Source organism: Bombina bombina, chromosome 1, assembly GCF_027579735.1.
Source record: "Bombina bombina isolate aBomBom1 chromosome 1, aBomBom1.pri, whole genome shotgun sequence".
Taxonomy (NCBI): Eukaryota; Metazoa; Chordata; class Amphibia; order Anura; family Bombinatoridae; genus Bombina; species Bombina bombina.
The window spans coordinates 1,350,542,139-1,350,567,119 of NC_069499.1; the positions used below are offsets into that span (position 1 = coordinate 1,350,542,139).

At 42.4% G+C, this 24,981-nt stretch overlaps 1 protein-coding gene across 1 annotated transcript in view; it reads left to right on the forward strand.

The window, feature by feature from the left end:
• Positions 1-24,981, forward strand: part of GON4L (gon-4 like) — a 186,117-nt gene that overhangs the window by 32,180 nt on the left and 128,956 nt on the right. Inside the window, exon 6 of the mRNA XM_053703162.1 lies at positions 22,477-22,674. Coding sequence (XP_053559137.1) covers positions 22,477-22,674 — 198 coding nt within the window. The remainder of the gene's footprint in view (positions 1-22,476; positions 22,675-24,981) is intronic.

The window sequence follows — 24,981 nt, forward strand, 5'->3', positions numbered from 1 at the left end:
GAGTGGGCACTAAACCAGAAGGTGTTTTGCAAGATCACTCGCAGGTGGGGGGTGCCCTGAGATAAATCTGATGTCTCCTGTCTAAATGCAAAACTACCGAGATACGCGTCGAGAATGAGAGCTCACCAGGCGGAGTTGGTGGACGCTTTTAGCAGTTCCTTGGCATTTCAATCTAGTATACTGTATCTTTTTCCTCCAATTTTTCTGCTCCCTCGAGTGATAGCTTGAATGAATGGTGACTACCTCAGAGACCGGAGTGCAGGCTCTGTTCTTTTATCATAATCTAGATTCTCGGAGGCTGACTGCATTGAGATTGAACGCATAGTTTTGCCCTAGAGAGGATTCTCTGCAGTGGTTATTGAAATTTCGATTCAAGCTAGAAAGCATGTTACCAGATGTATTTACCACAAAGTTTGGAGAACTTATCTGTCTTGGTGTGCGGACTAGGGTTTTCCTTGGCACAAGGTGAAGACCCCGCAGATCCTTCAGTTTCTTCAGGATGGTTTAGAAAAGGGTCTGTCGCCTAGTTCTCTTAAAGGTCAGATTTCTGCTCTTTTTGTTTTGTAATGTAAAAAGTTGGCTTGTTTGCCAGATGTGTTCAGTCAATTGCTCAAGCAATTGCTAGAATTAGACTTTCTTTTACAAGATATGATGAGTTCACAGATTTCATCCTTACTTGTGGGATATCGCCTCCTGGTCAGCAGGAGGAGGCAAAGAGCATCACAGCAGAGCTGTATATATAGCTCCTCCCTTCCCTCCCACTCCTGTCATTCTCTTTGCCTGTGTTAGTGATAGGAAGAGGTAAAGTGAGGTGTTAGTTTAGATTCTTCAATCAAGAGTTTATTATTTTAAAATAGTGCTGATAGTACTGCTTTGTTCTGGGGTGTAGCCTAGACCAGATCAGTCTCTTCAGTAAAAAGAGAAGCATTTGGTGGCTTTAAAGCAATGGGAACTTGTGGGACATAATTCTCACTGCGCCTCCCATCTACTGTTGCTGCCCTATCCGGGGGAAAAAATCTGAGGGATATTACTCAGTATTTTCCTTGTCATCCTCAGGTCCATGTGAGCAGTTAGACTTCACACGCCTGGGAGCTGCCTTTGCTGTCGGCAGATGGGAGGTAAGTGCCATTTTTTATTTCTGAGCATGGATAGAAAACTCAGAAGCAGTCGGCCACTCACTTGGTAAATGGGAAGCCCTTACCAAGGAAGCCCATAGTACAAAGGAGACAGTAACAGAGACAGTAACGTTTAACATGGCTACGTTTGAGCTTAGGCTCTTTAGGGAGACCTCATAAGAGACAGTAACGTTCTCCCGGCGGTTACTTTAAACAACATGCCTCCCGGGAGATGACTGTGATGGTATTTCCCTAAGAGGGTATGTTTATACACGTTATGGAAAGTACGTCTGTCTTTATCTGGACATTATATGGATGGTGTCAGGGGTACCGTAGCCACTAACTTGCAAGCATAGAATAAATTGCTCTTTAGGTGCAAGTCCTGACGTTATAGAAGAGGTTCTATCGTCTATCGCATCTCCCGCCGGTTTCATAAGAAAGCATGCCGACCGGGAGATGTCTGTACGGCTATTTCCCTCTGCAGGGGTAACTGAGCGTTTCGGTGTCACTCTCATCTCCCAGCGGTTACTGACAGACATGCCGCCCGGGATCTGAGTTATGTCTGTGTACGCCCACGAAGGGCAGTCCTTGAGAGCCTCCATTTTCGTTACGCGCCTTTTTTATCTCCCGGCGGTTTATTAAATCTAAGATACTGCCCGGGAGATAACTGTTATGGCAATGTCCACGATGGGCGGTCCTTGTTACATCTCCTGGCGGTTCAATAGTTCTACATGCCGACCGGGAGATTTGTTAAGTCAACACACATGTGGGGTTGGGAGTGTATCACGCCCTATTGCACTTTTCCTTTGTGGATCAGTTTATGTTGGGTCCACAGAGAGATGTTTTCCCCATGTTATAGGCATAATTGAGACAGCCTGGGCAATAAAGTGGGACGCTGACTTTTTAATCTGTAGCCTATGTTTTTCGTGTTTAGGGAACATACTGCTCAGAGAGTACATTAGCAGTTTCCTACTGAGGGGTGTAACCCCGGGTGTTGATACCTTGCAAGTTTATTTACCAAAAGTATGGGGGTCCTATGGCCCAGTGGTCAGGTACTCTGCCTCCCATCCCAAAGGTTTTGAGTTTGAACCTGGCAACTGCTATTTTTTACCATTTCTGCAGTTAATATATGGGAATAATGTTATTCTTTTTTTAAAAAATTTAAAGAGACAGTAACATATTTTCCTGTGTCAAATTTTATTGTATATATTCCTTCTACAGCGGTGGCTGTTAGGAGTCTGGTGACACCGGTCAATTCCTGCCACAATTTTCTATTTATAGTGTCCAAAATATTTTGTGACCCACAGGCAGTGCTCTGCGGTTCTTTGCAGAGACTTTGCTTTTGATGTACATAGAAATGTCTAGTTAAAGCAGTATTTATATTGTTATTGGATTATTTCTGCACAACAGAAATAAAACGTTCTTTTAAAATTTAAAGAGACAGTAAGATTTTTTTCTGTGTAAATTTTATTAAAAGAATTGCGGCTGTTTTGTTTGTTAACTCATCCTGGTGACATAGGATGGTACAAAATCTCACATGAATGAGTTACTTTCAGAATTAAAGAGACAGTAACGTCTTATTCTGTGTGCATTATATTAAATAAATGAATTTCAGCTGCTTCTTTGTTAGTTCCTCCTTTATGACTAAGGATGAAACAAACGCACTCAAATTTAAAAGAACAGTATCGTGTCCTATGTTCAGATTTGATTACGATTTGTTCAAATTTATTTTTTCTTTTGAACCTACTCCCTCTTCGGCGATTGCTGTTGGGGAGTCTGTTACCAAATGGCCACAAATTTCTCCTATAGTTTCAATCGAAATTTTATGGCCCTCATGCAGTGCCCTGCGTGTCCTTCACACTCCCCTTGGGGTTATGATGCTTTCTTTATTTTTCCATAACTTTAAAGCATCGCTGGAGGAATTGCTAGTATAACGTTTTCTCCATGTTACTGAGAATTTCAGTTTTCAAATGGAATGGGTCCCTTAGGCATTATATTTTCCAGACTGTTTCCCATAGTCGTGTCAGCTAAAAGGCTTGACGATATTCCTTTGGGGGGAAGGAGTAGTTTCCATCACTACGTGAACTTCTATACACTTAGAGGATAGTTCTAATGGACTTACTTTAGTTATGAGACACACACCAGGGTTTACAATGACAACCATCGGTGTACTTTGCTACCGTCACTGGTGTGACGGCATATTGGCTAATTCTCTTATTTCATTTTCTTCCCTTCCAGTTATCAAATTGGGAGTGTAGGTGGCTCTGTTCCAGCTCTTTATGCCTTATGGTTAGAGCCTTGTTTTTTTGGCTAGGTGTTCTATGACTAAAAGATTTTGGTGAACGCATAGCCTACTGTTAAATCAAAGTCAGCATGGGGAACATGCTCCAGTCCTGGATTGGATCTTGTAAGGGGCCGGCTTTCCGTTTTCTCTCTAGTTTGGTTCGAGCTTGGATGTTTTCCTCTCAGAGGCAGTTTCTGCTTTCTAGATTGTCTAAGGATCAGACAATGGGAGAGAAGTCCTTACACTGCGTAGGAGACCTCTCAGACCTGGGAGTGATTGTTCCAGTTCTAATATTGGTACAGGATCTGGGGTTACCGATCGGTTTGTGGTTCCCGATGGAGGGTGTCTTCAGTCAATTTTTTTGAGAAGGGGACTGTCCTTCAAGGAAATTATTGATTTGTTCCATTTTTCCCTTGATTCTAGAGGGTCAATTTATGTCAAAGGTGGATTGAGGGTCGAGTACCTTCCTGTGCCGTTCACGAGATGCGTCTCGGGTTCTAGGGTTTGCCTTATGGACACTCTCTTCTCGATCGTGGTCTTTTCTTTCGGTCTTGCCACAGTTCCGAGTTCTTACGGGACATTGCAATGGCGCCATCTCTGGCCTATATCCTAGTCCAAGCGGCATTCTTACAGCAAGCAGGATTTCCGCGGACATGGTATTGTTTTTACCGTGAGCTCACTGGTGGACAGTATCTTTGGAAGGTGTTCCTTTGTCTCAATCACAAGGGTAGCTTTTTGGGACTCATTTCAGGTTCCACATCAATCGGATTTTTCTGACTGAGGTCAGGAAATAAAGGTCTATAATTACTGGTCTGGGCCTTCAGCCCACTTCTCGGCCTTCAGTGACTCAGTACTTAGTGGTGTTCGGGCTGATGGTGACGGACTGGACGTTAGCTGGACAGATTGCTCAGCCTGCTAAGGCACTGTGGCTGAGCTCTGTGAAAACCAGAGGGTTGCAGGATTCAATCCCTGGTAAGGTCCATTTAACCTTTCATCCTTCAGGGGTTGGTGAAATGAGCAGCGCCTTGTGATGCTTGAATTGTGTTGGTTCGTTCCACCTCACAACTATGCGGTTGAGCATACTCAGGCAATGGAACGGAGACTTTGCAAACTTAACTCCTCATTTATCTCTGAAGCAGGAGACAAGGGACTCTTTTGTATGGTGGTTGTCTCTGGCTCGCCTGTCCTAGGGTACATGATTTAGCAGAGAGAGGACTCCAGCAGAGTCTGTTCGTCGATTCCTACAACTGAGAGAGAGCTTTGAGTCTCTTCTGTTTTGTCCTCAGTTGACTTCGTCCCAATTTCCTTCTTGCTCTCTGTCAGCGATCCATATCCCAGGGGTGGACACTTGGGAGGCGGATTTTCTGAGTAGACAGTCTTTTTCATCTGGGAGAGTGGGTTCTCCATCCGGAAGTATCTCCTTCCTGTTTCTCAAATGGTGTCGGTCGGAGTTGAATATCATGGCATCTTGTCAGGATGCCTAGTTTTCGGCTTTCAGCCTAGGTTCTCCTTTTCCCTCATTTGCGTTTTTTGCCAGGGGTTTGTTCTTATCAAATAGGAGATGGCATTGGTGCTTCTCTTCACTTCTGCGTGGTCTCACAGGATTTTGTATGCTAATCTGTAACCTTGGAATTTTCCGGTGAGGAAGTATCTTCCTACCTTCTTCAGGGTCCCTTCTTCACTCTATTATAGTTTCTCTGAAGCTGATTGCTTGGGGATTGGACGTTTGATCTATGCAAGCAAGGTTTCTTTGCTTCGGTCATAGATTCCTTCATTCCGGCGTGTGAGCCCGTTCCTGGAAAGTTATTGGTATAAATCCAAGGGTTACTCATGGAGTAGGGAACGGATTCCCAGGATTTTGTTCTTCTCCAAGAGGAATTGGAGAAGGGGTTATCCACTAGTTTCCTAACGGGACTGTTTTCTGCATTGTCTATTTTCTTATTCAAGCATATGGCAGATGTTCCAGATGTTCAATCTTTTTGTCAGGATCTGACTTGAATCAGGCCTGTGTTTCGTCCTATTGCTTCTCCTTGGAGTTTGAATTTAGTTCTTAGAGTTCTTCAAGGGGTTTCGTTTGAACCTATGCTTTCCATAGATATTACGTTATTATCTTGGAAAGTTTTATTTTTGGTTCTATTTCTTCTGCTCGCAGAGTTTCTGAGCTAAGGTGGCATTACGTTCCAAACCTGGTTTTCTTCCTAAGGTTGTTTTAAATAAAAAGTTTAATCAGGAGATTGTTGTTTCTTCCTTGTGTCCTAATCCTTCTTCTAAGAAGGAGCGTCTGTTGCATGTTTTGGACGTGGTCTGTGCCTTGAAATTCTACTTACAGGCGACTAAGGATTTTCGTCTATTGTCTTCCTAGTTTTTCGTTTTTTCAGGGAAACGTAGGGGTCAGAAAGCTGCGGCTAGCCCTCTTTCTTTTTGGCTGAAGAGTATCATCAGTTTTGCTTATGAGTCTGCTGGACAGCAGCCTCCTGCACGACTTGCGGCTCATTTCCCTAGGGCTGTGGCTTCCTCATGGGCATTCAAAAATGATGCTTCCGTTGAACAGATTTGCAAAGCTGCAACTTGGTCGTCTCTTCACACTTTTTCCAACTTTTTGATACTTTTGCCTCGTCTGAGGCTGTTTTTTTGGGAGGAAAGTTCTTCAAGCAGTGTTGCCTTCCGTTTAGGTTCCCTGTCTTGTCCCTCCCGTTTCATCCGTGTCCTATAGCTTTGGTATTGTATCCCACGAGTAAGGATGAAATCAGTGGACTCATCGTATCTTGTAAAGGAAAAGGAAATTTATTCTTACCTGATAATTTTTTGTTTCTTTTACGATACGATGAGTCCACGGCCCACCCTGTTTTTTCTAAGACAGGTCTTTACTTTTGTTAAACTTCAGTCACCTCTGCACCTTGGCTTTTCCTTTCTCTTCCTAACTTCGGTCGAATGACTGGAGTGGGAGGGAAGGGAGGAGCTATATATACAGCTCTGCTGTAGTGCTCTTTGCCTCCTCCTGCTGACCAGGAGGCGATATCCCACAAGTAAGGATGAAATCCGGTGGACTCATCGTATCGTAAAAGAAACAAATTTTTTCAGGTAAGAATAAATTTCCTTTTTTTCAAACCTATTGTTCTCCCATGGAGCCTAAATCTTGTTCTTAGAGTTCATCAACAGGCTATGTTTGAGCCTATGCATTCTATTGATATTAAAGTGTTTGTAAATAGTGGCCGGTTTTTAAAAATACTATTAAAAACAGGGGCACTTTCATTCATCAAAGTTTACATTGCAGCGGATTTTACAAATACTTACCTTCTCCTGAAACCCCGGATCGCTGATCCCCCGCATGCAGGTCCGTCAACAATGACGAAATCGGCTTCCTTCCAACAGGGCTTCCCCCCCAGGAGCATCCATCTGGCGAGGCCACACCGTGATTGGAGGAAGCCGGTTTCGTCATTGCTATGTAAGTACATCAGGAAGAAGCAGGTGGGGGATCGACGATCCGGAGTTTCAGGAGAAGAAGGAAAGTATTTGTAAAATCTGCTGCAATGTAAACTTTGATGAATGAAAGTGCCCCTGTTTTTAATAGTATTTTTAAATACCGGACACTATTTCATCAAAGTTTATATTCACTTTAACCTAACTTGAAAGGTTTTGTTTCTGTTAGCTATTTCCTCTGCTCGTAGACTTTCTGAATTGTCTGCCCTTCAGTGTGACCCACCTTATCTGGTGTTTCATGCAGAAAAAACTGTTTTGTGGACAATGATGGGGTTTTTACCTAAGGTTGTTTCCACTCACAATATTAATCAAGATATTGTTGTTCCATTACTTTGTCCCAAACCTCCTCCTTCTAAGGAGAGACTGTTACATAATCTGGATGTGATTAGAGCTTTGAAGTTTTCTTTTCATGCTACCAAGGAATTTCATCAGTCATCTTTCTTATTTGTCCTACATTCTGGTAAGCGCAAAGGTTAGAAAGCAACTTCTGTTACTCTATCCTTCTGGCTCAGAAGTTTGATTCGCATTGCATATGTTGAAGTGGGCCAGCAGCCTCCTTCATGAATTACGGCTTTTTCTACCCATGCAGTGTCTTCTTCCTTGGGCCTTCAAGAATGAGTCTTCAGTTGAACAGATATGTAAGGCTGCTACTTGGTCCTCATTGGTACACAGCTTGGGTATTGGTTTCCCATAGATTATGAATGGATTTTGTGGTCTCTCACTGCCATTAGAAAGAAAAAATAATTTATGCTTATCTGATAAATTATTTTCTTTCTTGGGAGTGAGAGTCCACAAACCCGCCTTGAATTAATGTGTTGGCAGCAGTCTTATGGCACCTCTGTACCCCTTTTTATCTCTCTTTTCCTTATTCTCAGCTTGAACTACTGATAGGGTAGGGGAAGTGGCAGGGATATTTGAAGCTCTGTTTGGGTGTATTTGCCTCCTCCTGCTGGCCAGGTGAAGTATTTCCCATAGGTTCGGAATGGATTTTGTGGACTCTCAATGCCAAGAAATGAAATAATTTATCAGGTAAGCATAAATTATGTGTTTTTTCTTTTTTTCCGTAAAGTTTCCTTGTGACAGGTCATTAACCTTGGCTATTCTAAGGGACATAATATGCTTAATCAATTGAAAGCAGAGGGTGGATTTGATTTAAATCACTATTTAAATCACTAGTTAGTAAGACCGATTTAAAACATATATTTAATTTTTAGAATAATAACTTTTCGGATTATTTTTCCAGTTATATCAGACCATTACTGATTTGGTTATATATTATTAGATGCATAGATAGATCATTAAAATTATTGGGAGGTGAACTATCTCAAGTTTAATAGGTTAATCATTCATATTTGATTAACTTTTCAACTCTACTTTACTGGAAGGAGAAAAATAATGATGGCCTTAATAATAACAATTTAAATAGTTTAACTAAAGAAAACCATTACCTTAATAATGATTTAAATAGTTCTATTTAAGTAAAATAACATATTTCATTTTTAATGTTTGCCCCTCACACTTAGGTCATTCCACTCCAAACAATGTTCTATTCATTGAGCTTTTTGAAACTTAGTATGGATTGATTCTTTGCACATAAATTTGCAGGGGAGCAATGGCATTTAAGGGACAGTAAAGTCAAAATTGAACTTTCCTTATTCAAAAAGAACATGCAATTTGTAACAATTTTCCAATTTACTTCTTTAAACTAATTTGCTTTGTTCTTTTGGTATCCATTGTTAAAAAAATAGGTAGGCTCAAAAGCAGTGCACTACTGTGAGCAAGCTGCTTGTCACTGTTTAACCCAATGTCTTCAGCTAGGCCACAGTAGAGCATTGCTCTCCTTCAACAAAGGATGTTATTATTATTAATATACTTTATTTATGAAGCGCGAACATATTCTGCAGCGCTGTCCATAGGTACAATTTATTTCAATAAAACAATGGTATAAAATTTGTAAGAGACAGGACAACATTTTACAAACACATACAGGAGGAATTGAGGGCCCTATTCCCGTGGGAACTTACAATCTAGAAGGGTAGGAGGTTGAGAAACAGGAGGTGACTGCAAGATTGAGAAAGATGTTAATGCAGAGTTAGAGGAGGGAAATGTTAGGTAAGTGAAATTAATTTATTATTGAGTTGGGTGGTAGGCTTCTCTGAACAAAAAAGTATTCAGGAAACATTTAAAGGAAGAAAGATTAGAGAGCACAAGGGAGATTGTTCCTGAGGGTATGTGCTGCACGATAGAAGTCCTGCAGTCTAGCATGGAAAGAGGTGATAGTCAAAGACGCAAGGAGCAGGTCAATGTTGGATCTTAGTGGGCGGGCTGGAGTATACTTGTTTATTAGAGAGGATAGGTAGTGGGGAGCGGAGTTGGTGAGAGCTTTGTATGTAAGGGTGAGAATTTTTAATTTAATTCTGATGTGAAAACATACCAATAGAATTAATGAGTAATTTTATAATAGAAGTAAATCTTAAAACTGTATGCTTTATCTGAAACCCAAAAGCTTTCTTTCATGAATATGCCCCTTTTAAGGCCTATTTCTCAACTCTGTGCGCTTATTTTATAAAGATTTTGCTGTGAAGAAGGGACATGTTATTTCACAGTTTTGTGAGCTACAAAACCAATAATATATAATAACATCTTTAAGATAGAAAAATTGCCCAACGCAATCCAACAGAAACCTCTAGCGGAGCATGACATTGAGAATGGATTTATGGAATTAATTTGCATAAAAAAATAAACATTACAGCCACGAATATAAAGCATCTTACAATATATTTAAAAAAAAAAAATCTCTGCAAATTTATTGAAAGCTTCAAATGACAATACATAAATTAGCAAGACAAGACGCAGTGCAACATTTTGTAATAGACGGTTGACAATTAGCAGTACTGGAAGAGAGTCTTTGCATTAAGTTCCATGAGTGTTCCATGGAACTGTGAGTGAGTGTAATCTAGTGGATAAATGTGGCATAAGAGGAAGCTGTATATTGTGTAGATGGTTCCCGAAGGTTAAGTATTTCTAGAGAGCAGTATTTGGTTGGGGTTGGTGCTGATTTGAGGACGTTGTGAGTTAACATATTCGTCCCATCAGACAGAGAGATAGTCACCTAGCCATATGAGACAGAGAGATAGTCACCTACTCTTTTGTTTCTTATATAATGGCATTTTTCTAGTTGTAGGGAGGAGGAGACTCTATATTTCCAAAATTGTATGTTTGGTAGAGTTAGTTTTTTCCAGTAGTGAGGGATGAAGCGTTTAGCGGTGTTTACCATTATAGTCAGTAGTTTTAGCGGTAGTGAGCATTTTAGTGGATGGAAAAATGTTGAAAAGGAAAATCCAAGGGCTTAGGGGGGTAAGGAGATATGAAGGACTTGTGCAATTTATTTTTTAATGTCTGACTTGTATAGTTGTGCTGTGGAACATGCCATATGTGTGTGAATGTGCCTCTGTGTCTACAACCCTGCCAGCAATCAGCTGGGTATCCAGGTATCATAGTTTATGTGGTGTATAATGCCATCTGCATAGGAGTTTCATATTCATCTCTGCGATGGAGATAGATGAAGAATAGGAGCTCATTTGTTTGAAAATTGTTTGCCAGGTTTTCTCTTGTTAAGTGTATCCAGTCCACGGATCATCCATTACTTATGGGATATTAACTCCTCCCCAACAGGAAGTGCAAGAGGATTCACCCAGCAGAGCTGCTATATAGCTCCTCCCCTAACTGCCATTCCCAGTCATTCTCTTGCACCCAACGAATAGATAGGATGTGTGAGAGGACTGTGGTGATTATACTTAGTTTCATACCTTCAATCAAAAGTTTATTTTATAATAGCACCGGAGTGTGTTATTCCTTCTCTGGTAGAATTTGAAGAAGAATCTACCTGAGTTTTTCTATGATTTTAGCCGGAGTAGTTAAGATCATATTGCTGTTTCTCGGCCATCTGAGGAGAGGTAAACTTCAGATCAGGGGACAGCGGGCAGATTAATCTGCAAAGAGGTATGTAGCAGCTTATTATTTTCTGACAATGGAATTGATGAGAAAATTCTGCCATACCAATATAATGTAAACTCAGCCTTAAATGCAGTAGCAGCAACTGGTATCAGGCTGTCATGTATGTATATTTTACACTTCAGTATTCTGGGGAATGGCACTTCACTGGAATTATACTGTATGCATAAAACTTTAGCCTAATTTGCAGGGACTAGCAACAGGCTTTTTAATAACACTCAATTTATTAATGTTAAACGTTTTTTGCTGGCATGTAAAATCGTTTAATTTTCTGAGGTACTGGGTGAAAAAATGTTTTGGGCACTATTTTTTTCCACTTGGCAGTCGTTTTATTTAATTTATGACAGTTTACTGATCTCTCTCACTGTTATGTGTGAGGGGGAGGGACCTTTTTTGGTGCTTTTGCTACGCATCAAAAAATTCAGTCAGAAGTTTATTGTCTTCCCTGCATGATCCGGTTCATCTCTACAGAACTCAGGGGTCTTCAAAACTTGTTTTGAGGGAGGTAATCACTCACAGCAGAGCTGTGAGATTGTAGTTGACTGTGATAAAAAAAAAAAACGTTTATTTCTGTATTTTTTTTATTTTTATTTATTTTATTTTTTTCTGCTATCAGGGTTAGTTATCCTTTGCTAATGGGAGCAATCCTTTGCTAAAATTGTGTTTTTTACAAAGATTTGATGCTATAACTTTTCAGTTTATTAATTTTCAACTGTCATAACTTTTTCTGTGCTTCTTATAGGCACAGTACGTTTTCATATTATAGTAAATTACTTGAAAAGTATTTCCAAGTTGCTAGTTTATTTGCTAGTGTGTTAAACATGTCTGATTCAGAGGAAGATATATGTGCTATATGTGCTAAAGCCAAAGTGGAGCCCAATAGAAATTTATGTACTAACTGTATTGATGCTACTTTAAATAAAAGTCAATCTGTACAAATTGAACATATTTCACCAAACAACGAGGGGAGAGTTATGCCGACTAACTCGCCTCACGTGTCAGTACCTGCATCTCCCGCTCGGGAGGTGCGTGATATTGTAGCGCCGAGTACATCTGGGCGGCCATTACAAATCACATTACAGGATATGGCTACTGTTATGACTGAAGTTTTGGCTAAATTACCAGAACTAAGAGGTAAGCGTGATCACTCTGGGGTGAGAACAGAGTGCGCTGATAATATTAGGGCCATGTCGGACACTGCGTCACAATTTGCAGAACATGAGGACGGAGAGCTTCATTCTGCGGGTGACGGTTCTGATCCAAACAAACTGGATTCAGATATTTCAAATTTTAAATTTAAGCTGGAAAACCTCCGTGTATTACTAGGGGAGGTGTTAGCGGCTCTGAATGATTGTAACACAGTTGCAATACCAGAGAAAATGTGTAGGTTGGATAAATATTTTGGGGTACCGGCGAGTACTGACGTTTTTCCTATACCTAAGAGACTTACTGAAATTGTTACTAAGGAGTGGGATAGACCCGGTGTGCCGTTCTCACCCCCTCCGATATTTAGAAAGATGTTTCTTCTGTTATGTGTGATCAGTCCACGGGTCATCATTACTTCTGGGATATTATCTGCTCCCCTACAGGAAGTGCAAGAGGATTCACCCAGCAGAGTTGCCATATAGCTCCTCCCCTCTACGTCACCTCCAGTCATTCTCTTGCACCCAAAGACTAGATAGGAGGTGTGAGAGGACTATGGTGATTATACTTAGTTTTTAGAACTTCAATCAAAAGTTTGTTATTTTACAATAGCACCGGAGCATGTTATTACCTCTCTGGCAGAGTTTGAAGAAGAATCTACCAGAGTTTTTCTTATGATTTTAACCGGAGTTGTTAAGATCATATTGCTGTTTCTCGGCCATCTGAGGGAGGTAAAAACTTCAGATCAGGGGACAGCGGGCAGTTGAATCTGCATTGAGGTATGTAGCAGTTTTTATTTTCTGAATGGAATTGATGAGAAAATCCTGCCATACCGTTATAATGAACATGTATGTATACTCTACACTTAGTATTCTGGGGATGGTATTTCACCGGAATTACTCTGTTAAAGTACATTAAACCTTTTAATAAGGTATTTTTTATGTTAAACGTTTTTGCTGGAATGTAGAATCGTTTGCATTAATGAGGTACTGAGTGAATAAATATTTGGGCATTATTTTTTCCACTTGGCAGTTTGCTTGTTTTAATTATGACAGTTTTGTTTCTCTCTCACTGCTGTGTGTGAGAGGGAGGGGCCGTTTTTGGCGCTCTTTGCTACGCATCAAAATTTCCAGTCAGTTACTGTTGTATTTTCTGCATGATCCGGTTCATCTCTAACAGAACTCAGGGGTCTTCAAACTTCTTTGAAGGGAGGTAGATTCTCTCAGCAGAGCTGTGAGACTTATTTAGTGACTGTGATTTAAAACGTTGCTCTGTAATTTTTATGTTTAAAATTTAATTAGTGTTACTTTACTAATGGGAACAAACCTTTGCTAAAAAGTTGTGTTGTTTTTAAAGAGTGATGCTATAACTGTTTTTCAGTTCATTATTTCAACTGTCATTTAATCGTTTAGTGCTTCTTGAGGCACAGTACGTTTTTGTTAAATAAGATTGTAACCGAGTTGCATGTTTATTGCTAGTGTGTTAAACATGTCTGATTCAGAGGAAGATACCTGTGTCATTTGTTCCAATGCCAAGGTGGAGCCCAATAGAAATTTATGTACTAACTGTATTGATGCTACTTTAAATAAAAGCCAATCTGTACAAATTGAACAAATTTCACCAAACAGCGAGGGGAGAGTTATGCCGACTAACTCGCCTCACGTGTCAGTACCTGCATCTCCCGCCCGGGAGGTGCGTGATATTATGGCGCCTAGTACATCTGGGCAGCCATTACAGATAACATTACAAGATATGGCTACTGTCATGACTGAAGTTTTGGCTAAATTACCAGAACTAAGAGGCAAGCGTGATCACTCTGGGGTGAGAACAGAGTGCGCTGATAATTCTAGGGCCATGTCTGATACTGCGTCACAGCTTGCAGAGCATGAGGACGGAGAGCTTCATTCTGTAGGTGACGGTTCTGATCCAAGCAGATTGGATTCAGATATTTCAAATTTTAAATTTAAATTGGAAAACCTCCGTGTATTACTTGGGGAGGTCTTAGCGACTCTTAACGATTGTAACACTGTTGCAATACCAGAGAAAATGTGTAGGTTGGATAAATACTTTGCGGTACCGGCGAGTACTGACGTTTTTCCTATACCTAAGAGATTAACTGAAATTGTTACTAAGGAGTGGGATAGACCCGGTGTGCCGTTCTCACCCCCTCCAATATTTAGAAAGATGTTTCCAATAGACGCCACCACACGGGACTTATGGCAAACGGTCCCTAAGGTGGAGGGAGCAGTTTCTACTTTAGCTAAGCGCACCACTATCCCGGTGGAGGATAGCTGTGCTTTTTCAGATCCTATGGATAAAAAATTAGAGGGTTACCTTAAGAAAATGTTTGTTCAACAAGGTTTTATATTACAACCCCTTGCATGCATCGCGCCGATTACGGCTGCGGCAGCATTTTGGATTGAGTCTCTGGAAGAGAACCTTAGTTCAGCTACGCTGGACGACATTACGGACAGGCTTAGAGTCCTTAAACTAGCTAATTCATTCATTTCGGAGGCCGTAGTACATTTAACCAAACTTACGGCTAAGAATTCAGGATTCGCCATTCAGGCACGTAGGGCGCTGTGGCTAAAATCCTGGTCGGCTGATGTAACTTCTAAGTCCAAATTACTTAATATACCTTTCAAGGGGCAAACTTTATTTGGGCCCGGTTTGAAAGAAATTATTGCTGACATTACAGGAGGTAAGGGCCACGCTCTACCTCAAGACAAAGCCAAAGCTAAGGCTAGACAGTCTAATTTTCGTTCCTTTCGGAATTTCAAATCAGGAACAGCATCAACTTCCACTGCACCAAAACAGGAAGGAGCTGTTGCTCGTTACAGACAAGGCTGGAAACCTAACCAGTCCTGGAATAAGGGCAAGCAGGCCAGGAAACCTGCTGCTGCCCCTAAGACAGCATGAACCGAGGGCCCCCGATCCGGGACCGGATCTAGTGGGGGGCAGACTCTCTCTCTTCGCCCAGGCTTGGGCAAGAGATGTCCAGGATCCCTGGGCGCTAGAGATCATATCTCAGGGATACCTTCTAGACTTCAAATTCTCTCCCCCAAGAGGGAGATTTCATCTGTCAAGGTTGTCAACAAACCAAACAAAGAAAGACGCGTTTCTACGCTGTGTACAAGATCTATTATTAATGGGAGTGATCCATCCGGTTCCGCGGTCGGAACAAGGACAAGGGTTTTACTCAAACCTGTTTGTGGTTCCCAAAAAAGAGGGAACTTTCAGGCCAATCTTGGATTTAAAGATCCTAAACAAATTCCTAAGAGTTCCATCGTTCAAAATGGAAACTATTCGGACTATCTTACCCATGATCCAAAAGGGTCAGTACATGACCACAGTGGATTTAAAGGATGCTTACCTTCACATACCGATTCACAAAGATCATTACCGGTATCTAAGGTTTGCCTTCTTAAACAGGCATTACCAGTTTGTAGCCCTTCCATTCGGATTGGCTACGGCTCCAAGAATCTTCACAAAGGTTCTGGGTGCCCTTCTGGCGGTACTAAGACCGCGAGGAATTTCGGTAGCTCCGTACCTAGACGACATTCTGATACAAGCTTCAAGCTTTCAAACTGCCAAGTCTCATACAGAGTTAGTTCTGGCATTTCTAAGGTCGCATGGATGGAAAGTGAACGAAAAGAAGAGTTCTCTCTTTCCTCTCACAAGAGTTCCATTCCTGGGGACTCTTATAGATTCTGTAGAAATGAAGATTTATCTGACAGAAGACAGATTAACAAAGCTTCTAAATGCATGCCGTGTCCTTCATTCCATTCAACTCCCGTCAGTAGCTCAATGCATGGAGGTGATCGGCTTAATGGTAGCAGCAATGGACATAGTACCCTTTGCACGCCTACATCTCAGACCGCTGCAATTGTGCATGCTGAGTCAGTGGAATGGGGATTACTCAGATTTGTCCCCCACTCTGAATCTGGATCAAGAGACCAGAAACTCTCTTCTATGGTGGCTTTCTCGGCCACATCTGTCCAGGGGGATGCCATTCAGCAGGCCGGACTGGACAATTGTAACAACAGACGCCAGCCTACTAGGTTGGGGTGCTGTCTGGAATTCTCTGAAGGTTCAGGGACAATGGAGTCAGGAGGAAAGTCTCCTGCCAATAAACATTCTGGAATTGAGAGCAGTTCTCAATGCCCTTCTAGCTTGGCCCCAGTTAAAAACTCGGGGGTTCATCAGGTTTCAGTCGGACAACATCACGACTGTAGCTTACATCAACCATCAGGGAGGGACAAGAAGCTCCCTAGCAATGATGGAAGTATCAAAGATAATTTGCTGGGCAGAGTCTCACTCTTGCCACCTGTCAGCAATCCACATCCCGGGAGTGGAGAACTGGGAGGCGGATTTCTTGAGTCGCCAGACTTTTCATCCGGGGGAGTGGGAACTTCATCCGGAGGTCTTTGCCCAAATACTTCGACGTTGGGGCAAACCAGAGATAGATCTCATGGCGTCTCGCCAGAACGCCAAACTTCCTCGCTACGGATCCAGATCCAGGGATCCGGGAGCGGTTCTGATAGATGCTTTGACAGCACCTTGGAACTTCAGGATGGCTTATGTGTTTCCACCCTTCCCGCTGCTTCCTCGATTGATTGCCAAAATCAAACAGGAGAGAGCATCAGTGATTCTAATAGCGCCTGCATGGCCACGCAGGACTTGGTATGCAGATCTAGTGGACATGTCATCCTGTCCGCCTTGGTCTCTACCTCTAAGACAGGACCTTCTGATTCAGGGTCCATTCAAACATCAAAATCTAACTTCTCTGAAGCTGACTGCTTGGAAATTGAACGCTTGATTTTATCAAAACGCGGTTTTTCTGAGTCGGTTATTGATACCCTGATACAGGCTAGGAAGCCTGTTACCAGAAGGATTTACCATAAGATATGGCGTAAATACCTATACTGGTGTGAATCCAAAGATTACTCCTGGAGTAAGGTTAGGATTCCTAGGATATTGTTTTTTCTACAAGAAGGTTTAGAAAAGGGTTTATCGGCTAGCTCATTAAAGGGACAGATCTCAGCTCTGTCCATCTTGTTTCACAGGCGTCTGTCAGAAAATCCAGACGTCCAGGCCTTTTGTCAGGCTTTAGCTAGGATCAAGCCTGTGTTTAAAACTGTTGCTCCGCCATGGAGTTTAAACTTAGTTCTTAACGTTTTACAGGGTGTTCCGTTTGAACCCCTTCATTCCATTGATATAAAATTGTTATCTTGGAAAGTTCTATTTTTAATGGCTATTTCCTCGGCTCGAAGAGTCTCTGAGTTATCAGCCTTACATTGTGATTCTCCTTATCTGATCTTTCACTCAGACAAGGTAGTTCTGCGTACTAAACCTGGGTTCTTACCTAAGGTAGTCACTAACAGGAATATCAATCAAGAGATTGTTGTTCCATCCTTGTGTCCAAATCCTTCTTCAAAGAAGGAACGTCTTCTACACAATCTGGATGTAGTTCGTGCCCTCAAGTTCTACTTGCAGGCAACTAAGGATTTTCGACAAACGTCTTCCCTGTTTGTCGTGTACTCTGGTCAGAGGAGAGGTCATAAGGCTTCGGCTACCTCTCTCTCCTTCTGGCTTCGTAGCATAATTCGTTTAGCCTATGAGACTGCTGGACAGCAGCCTCCTGAAAGAATTACAGCTCATTCTACTAGAGCTGTGGCTTCCACTTGGGCCTTTAAGAATGAGGCCTCTCTTGAACAGATTTGCAAGGCTGCAACTTGGTCTTCGCTTCATACTTTTTCCAAATTTTACAAATTTGACACTTTTGCTTCTTCGGAGGCTATTTTTGGGAGAAAGGTTCTTCAGGCAGTGGTTCCTTCTGTATAATGGGCCTGCCTATCCCTCCCGTCATCCGTGTACTTTTGCTTTGGTATTGGTATCCCAGAAGTAATGATGACCCGTGGACTGATCACACATAACAGAAGAAAACATAATTTATGCTTACCTGATAAATTCCTTTCTTCTGTTGTGTGATCAGTCCACGGCCCGCCCTGTTTTTTAAGGCAGGTAATATTTTTTTTTTTTAAATTATAATCCAGTCACCACTACACCCTTGGCTTCTCCTTTCTCGTTGGTCTTTGGTCGAATGACTGGAGGTGACGTAGAGGGGAGGAGCTATATGGCAACTCTGCTGGGTGAATCCTCTTGCACTTCCTGTAGGGGAGCAGATAATATCCCAGAAGTAATGATGACCCGTGGACTGATCACACAACAGAAGAAAGGAATTTATCAGGTAAGCATAAATTATGTTTTCCAATAGACGCCACCACACGGGACTTATGGCAAACGGTCCCTAAGGTGGAGGGAGCAGTTTCTACTTTAGCTAAGCGTACCACTATCCCGGTGGAGGATAGCTGTGCCTTTTCAGATCCAATGGATAAAAAGTTAGAGGGTTACCTTAAGAAAATGTTTGTTCAACAAGGTTTTATATTGCAACCTCTTGCATGCATTGCGCCTGTCACGGCTGCAGCAGCATTTTGGTTTGAGTCTCTGGAAGAGACACTTGAATCAGCTCCATTAGATGAGATTACACACAAGCTTAAAGCCCTTAAGTTAGCTAACTCATTTATTTCAGATGCCGTAGTACATTTAACTAAACTTACGGCTAAGAATTCCGGATTCGCCATTCAGGCACGCAGAGCACTGTGGCTAAAATCCTGGTCAGCTGACGTTACTTCTAAATCTAAATTGCTTAATATACCTTTCAAAGGGCAGACCTTATTCGGGCCCGGGTTGAAAGAAATTATCGCTGACATTACAGGAGGTAAAGGCCATGCCCTGCCTCAAGACAGAGCCAAACCTAAGGCTAGACAGTCTAATTTTCGTTCCTTTCGTAATTTCAAAGCAGGAGCAGCATCAACTTCCTCTGCACCAAAACAGGAAGGAGCTGTTGCTCGCTACAGACAAGGCTGGAGACCTAACCAGTCCTGGAACAAGGGCAAGCAGGCCAGGAAACCTGCTGCTGCCCCTAAGACAGCATGAATCGAGGGCCCCCGATCCGGGAACGGATCTAGTGGGGGGCAGACTTTCTCTCTTCGCCCAGGCTTGGGCAAGAGATGTCCAGGATCCCTGGGCGTTAGAGATCATATCTCAGGGATACCTTCTAGACTTCAAATTCTCTCCCCCAAGAGGGAGATTTCATCTGTCAAGGTTGTCAACAAACCAAATAAAGAAAGAGGCGTTTCTACGCTGCGTACAAGATCTTTTATTAATGGGAGTGATCCATCCGGTTCCGCGGTCGGAACACGGACAAGGGTTTTACTCAAATCTGTTTGTGGTTCCCAAAAAAGAGGGAACTTTCAGGCCAATCTTGGATTTAAAGATCCTAAACAAATTCCTAAGAGTTCCATCGTTCAAAATGGAAACTATTCGGACAATTTTACCCATGATCCAAAAGGGTCAGTACATGACCACAGTGGATTTAAAGGATGCTTACCTTCACATACCGATTCACAAAGATCATTACCGGTATCTAAGGTTTGCCTTTCTAGACAGGCATTACCAGTTTGTAGCTCTTCCATTCAGATTGGCTACGGCTCCGAGAATCTTCACAAAGGCTCTGTGTGCTCTTCTGGCGGTACTAAGACCGCAAGGAATTGCGGTAGCTCCGTACCTAGACGACATTCTGATACAAGTTTCAAGCTTTCAAACTGCCAAGTCTCATACAGAGTTAGTACTGGCATTTCTAAGGTCGCATGGATGGAAGGTGAACGAAAAGAAGAGTTCTCTCTTTCCACTCACAAGAGTTCCCTTCTTGGGGACTCTTATAGATTCTGTAGAAATGAAGATTTACCTGACAGAAGACAGGTTAACAAAGCTTCAAAATGCATGCCGTGTCCTTCATTCCATTCAACACCCGTCAGTAGCTCAATGCATGGAGGTGATCGGCTTAATGGTAGCAGCAATGGACATAGTACCCTTTGCACGTCTACATCTCAGACCGCTGCAATTGTGCATGCTAAGTCAGTGGAATGGGGATTACTCAGACTTGTCCCCTACTCTGAATCTGGATCAAGAGACCAGAAATTCTCTTCTATGGTGGCTTTCTCGGCCACATCTGTCCAGGGGGATGCCATTCAGCAGGCCGGACTGGACAATTGTAACAACAGACGCCAGCCTACTAGGTTGGGGCGCTGTCTGGAATTCTCTGAAGGCTCAGGGACAATGGAATCAGGAGGAGAGTCTCCTACCAATAAACATTCTGGAATTGAGAGCAGTTCTCAATGCCCTTCTGGCTTGGCCCCAGTTAACAACTCGGGGGTTCATCAGGTTTCAGTCGGACAACATCACGACTGTAGCTTACATCAACCATCAGGGAGGGACAAGAAGCTCCCTAGCAATGATGGAAGTATCAAAGATAATTCGCTGGGCAGAGTCTCACTCTTGCCACCTGTCAGCAATCCACATCCCGGGAGTGGAGAACTGGGAGGCGGATTTCTTAAGTCGTCAGACTTTTCATCCGGGGGAGTGGGAACTTCATCCGGAGGTCTTTGCCCAAATACTTCGACGTTGGGGCAAACCAGAGATAGATCTCATGGCGTCTCGACAGAACGCCAAGCTTCCTCGTTACGGGTCCAGATCCAGGGATCCGGGAGCGGTTCTGATAGATGCTTTGACAGCACCTTGGACCTTCGGGATGGCTTATGTGTTTCCACCCTTCCCGATGCTTCCTCGATTGATTGCCAGAATCAAACAGGAGAGAGCATCAGTGATTCTAATAACGCCTGCATGGCCACGCAGGACTTGGTATGCAGATCTAGTGGACATGTCATCCTGTCCACCTTGGTCGCTACCTCTGAAACAGGACCTTCTGATCCAGGGTCCCTTCAAACATCAAAATCTAATTTCTCTGAAGCTGACTGCTTGGAAATTGAACACTTGATTTTATCAAAACGTGGTTTTTCTGAGTCAGTTATTGATACCTTAATACAGGCTAGGAAGCCTGTTACCAGAAAGATTTACCATAAGATATGGCGCAAATACTTATATTGGTGCGAATCCAAGAGTTACTCATGGAGTAAGGTTAGGATTCCGAGGATATTGCCTTTTCTACAAGAAGGTTTAGAAAAGGGTTTATCCGCTAGTTCCTTAAAGGGACAGATTTCAGCTCTGTCCATTCTTTTACACAAACGTCTGTCAGAAGTTCCGGACGTTCAAGCTTTTTGTCAGGCTTTAGCTAGGATCAAGCCTGTGTTTAAAACTGTTGCTCCACCATGGAGTTTGAAATTAGTTCTTAATGTTTTACAGGGGGTTCCGTTTGAACCCCTTCATTCCATTGATATCAAGTTGTTATCTTGGAAAGTTCTGTTTTTAATGGCGATTTCCTCGGCTCGAAGAGTCTCTGAGTTATCTGCCTTACATTGTGATTCTCCTTATCTGATTTTTCATTCAGACAAGGTAGTTCTGCGTACTAAACCTGGGTTCCTACCTAAGGTGGTCACTAACAGGAATATCAATCAAGAGATTGTGGTTACATCTTTGTGTCCTAATCCTTCTTCGAAAAAGGAACGTCTGCTACACAATCTAGATGTAGTCCGTGCCCTGAAATTTTATCTACAGGCAACTAAGGATTTTCGACAAACGTCTTCCCTGTTTGTCGTTTATTCTGGTCAGAGGAGAGGTCAAAAAGCTTCGGCTACCTCTCTCTCCTTTTGGCTTCGTAGCATAATACGGTTAGCCTATGAGACTGCTGGACAGCAGCCTCCTGAAAGAATTACAGCACATTCTACTAGAGCTGTGGCTTCCACTTGGGCCTTTAAGAATGAGGCTTCTGTTGAACAGATTTGCAAGGCTGCAACTTGGTCTTCTCTTCATACTTTTTCCAAATTTTACAAATTTGACACTTTTGCTTCTTCGGAGGCTGTTTTTGGGAGAAAGGTTCTTCAGGCAGTGGTTCCTTCCGTATAAAGAGCCTGCCTGTCCCTCCCGTCATCCGTGTACTTTAGCTTTGGTATTGGTATCCCATAAGTAATGGATGATCCGTGGACTGGATACACTTAACAAGAGAAAACATAATTTATGCTTACCTGATAAATTTATTTCTCTTGTAGTGTATCCAGTCCACGGCCCGCCCTGTCACTTTAAGGCAGGTAATTTTTCCATTAAACTACAGTCACCACTGTACCCTATGGTTTTCCTTTCTCTGCATGTTTTCGGTCGAATGACTGGTAATGGCAGTTAGGGGAGGAGCTATATAGCAGCTCTGCTGGGTGAATCCTCTTGCACTTCCTGTTGGGGAGGAGTTAATATCCCATAAGTAATGGATGATCCGTGGACTGGATACACTACAAGAGAAATAAATTTATCAGGTAAGCATAAATTATGTTTTTATGGGCAGATTGTCATTGAGCTCTATTTCCCACTTTGCTTATTCAAAGTGTTGGTTGTCATGGTTGGTTAACAGCTTGTCCTGTCTTTGTGTAGGTACGTGAGGCCCTCAGCTCTGTACAAGGTAAATATGAGGATTTTCTGCAGCTGATTTATCAGTTTGAGTTATGCAGACAGCAACGCACTGCAGTAGATCTCTATAAGAGCATACGAGAGCTCCTCCAGGATTGGCCACAGCTTCTCAAAGACTTTGCTGCCTTCCTGCTTCCTGAGGAAGCCCTGGAGTGTGGACTGGTAGGTGACATAATATATAAAAAAAAAATTATTTAACTATTGGATACATTACAGAAATAAAAACCTTTGCATGGTACTTTTGTTAAAATAATTAACCCTTTCTTTCCAATCGCATGGAGAGTCCACAAATCCATTCCAATTACTAGTGGGAATTCAACTCCTGGCTACCAGGAGGAGGTAAAGAACACCACAGCAAAGCTTTAAGTATCCCTCCTATATCCCACAATCCCCCAGTCATTCTTTGCCTTTGTACATCATGGAGATGTGCGAAGATGGTGTCTTAGGGTTCTGCAAAAGGCTCTGTTTGAGCCTATGCACTCTGTTGATATTAAGTTATTATCTTGGAAAGTTTTGTTTTTACTGGCCATCTCTTCTGCTATCCTTCGTACCAAATTGGGTTTTCTTTTTTAAAACACGATGAGTCCACGGATCATCTTAATTACTAATGGGATATTCACCTCCTGGTCAGCAGAAGGGAGGCAAAGAGCACCACAGCAGAGCTGTTAAATAGCTCCTCCCAGTCATTCTGTTTGCCTACGTTAGTGATAGGAAGAGGTAAAGTGAGGTGTTAGTTAAATATTCTTCAATCAAGAGTTTGTTATTTTTAAAGTAGTGCCAGAGAGTGCTGCTTTGTTCCAGGGTGTAGCCATAGTCCATATCAGTCTCTACAGTAGAGCTATTGGTGGCTTTAGAGCAATGGGAACTTGTGGGACATAATTCTCACTGTGCCTCCCATACATTTATGCTGCCCTTATCTTGATAGCCTAAGCACATTTAACTCAGGCTTATCTTATTCCACAGGGCTATGGGAGGGAGAGGACCTCTTAAACCTGTGGAGCTGCCCTGCTGTCGGGCAGATTTTAAAGGTAAGTGCCAACTTTTTATTCTGGGTCTGGGAACCTCAGAGGAAGTGCATTTGATTGATATATATCTCTTGTATTAGGACGTTAACCTCCTAGTCTTATATAGGGGAGGGGATCCTACAACATCACAGTTTTTGTCAGGCACTGTGGCTAAAAAGGATTTATGTGGCGATACTCGGGAACATCAATCACTTGGGACATTATAATAAAGGTCTCAGAAATAAGTGTTTTGGGTCACTCTTTTGGGCGCTAGAGCTACCTGACATGCGGTAGCATACTCGGCTCCAATTTATCACATTTTGTATAAGTTAATCTAGCTCCCGGTGTCCGATCTATAAGATCTTAATTGCGACCGGGAGATTGAGTGCTGTGACGCCCACGTTGGGCGGATTTGACTTTGGCACCAATTTTGGGCTCATTTCCTCTATCAGGGCACAGTCAATCAGGGTGCCCGGAGATGGAGTGCTGTCACGCCCACGAGGGGCGGAGCTATGTCGAGACTTTGTTGGATTGCGCTCTCCACCTCCATTACGATACCGGAGGGCAGAGCATTTAACACAGCTTTCTCCTGTTAAGTGTAGTCAGTCCACGGGTCATCCATTACTTATGGGATATTAACTCCTCCCCAACAGGAAGTGCAAGAGGATCACCCAAGCAGAGCTGCTATATAGCTCCTCCCCTCTACGTCACACCCAGTCATTCTCTTGCACCCAACTAATAGATAGGATGTGTGAGAGGACTGTGGTGATTAAACTTAGTTTTTATATCTTCAATCAAAAGTTTGTTATTTTAAACGGCACCGGAGTGTGTTGTTTTCTTCTCAGGCAGAATTTGAAGAAGAATCTACCTGAGTTTTGTGTATGATCTTAGCGGACGTAACTAAGATCCATTTGCTGTTCTCGGCCATTCTGAGGAGTGAGGTAACTTCAGATCAGGGGACAGCGGGCAGGTTCACCTGCAAAGAGGTATGTTGCAGTATATTATTTTCTAAGGAATGGAATTGACTGAGAAAATACTGCTAATACCGATATAATGTAAGTACAGCCTTAAATGCAGTAGTAGCAACTGGTATCAGGCTGATATGTATGTATGTTTACACTTAAGTATTTCTGGGGAATGGCACTTCACTGGGAAAATACTGTATGCATATAACTTTTAGCCTAACTTGCAGTGTGAGCGACTAGCAGCAGGCTTTTAATGACATTTCATAAATTAGATTTTAAACGTTTGCTGGCATGTTAAATCGTTTAATTATCTGAGGTACTTGGTGAAAAATTGTTTTGGGCGTTATTTTCCACATGGCTGTCGTTTGTTTTGAATTAAAACAGTTTACTGAGCTTCCCTCACTGTTGTATTGTGAGTGGGAGGGGCCTATTTTGGCGCTTTTACTACGCATCAGAAATTCAGTCACAGTCTGCCTTTTTCTCCCTGCATGATCCAGGAC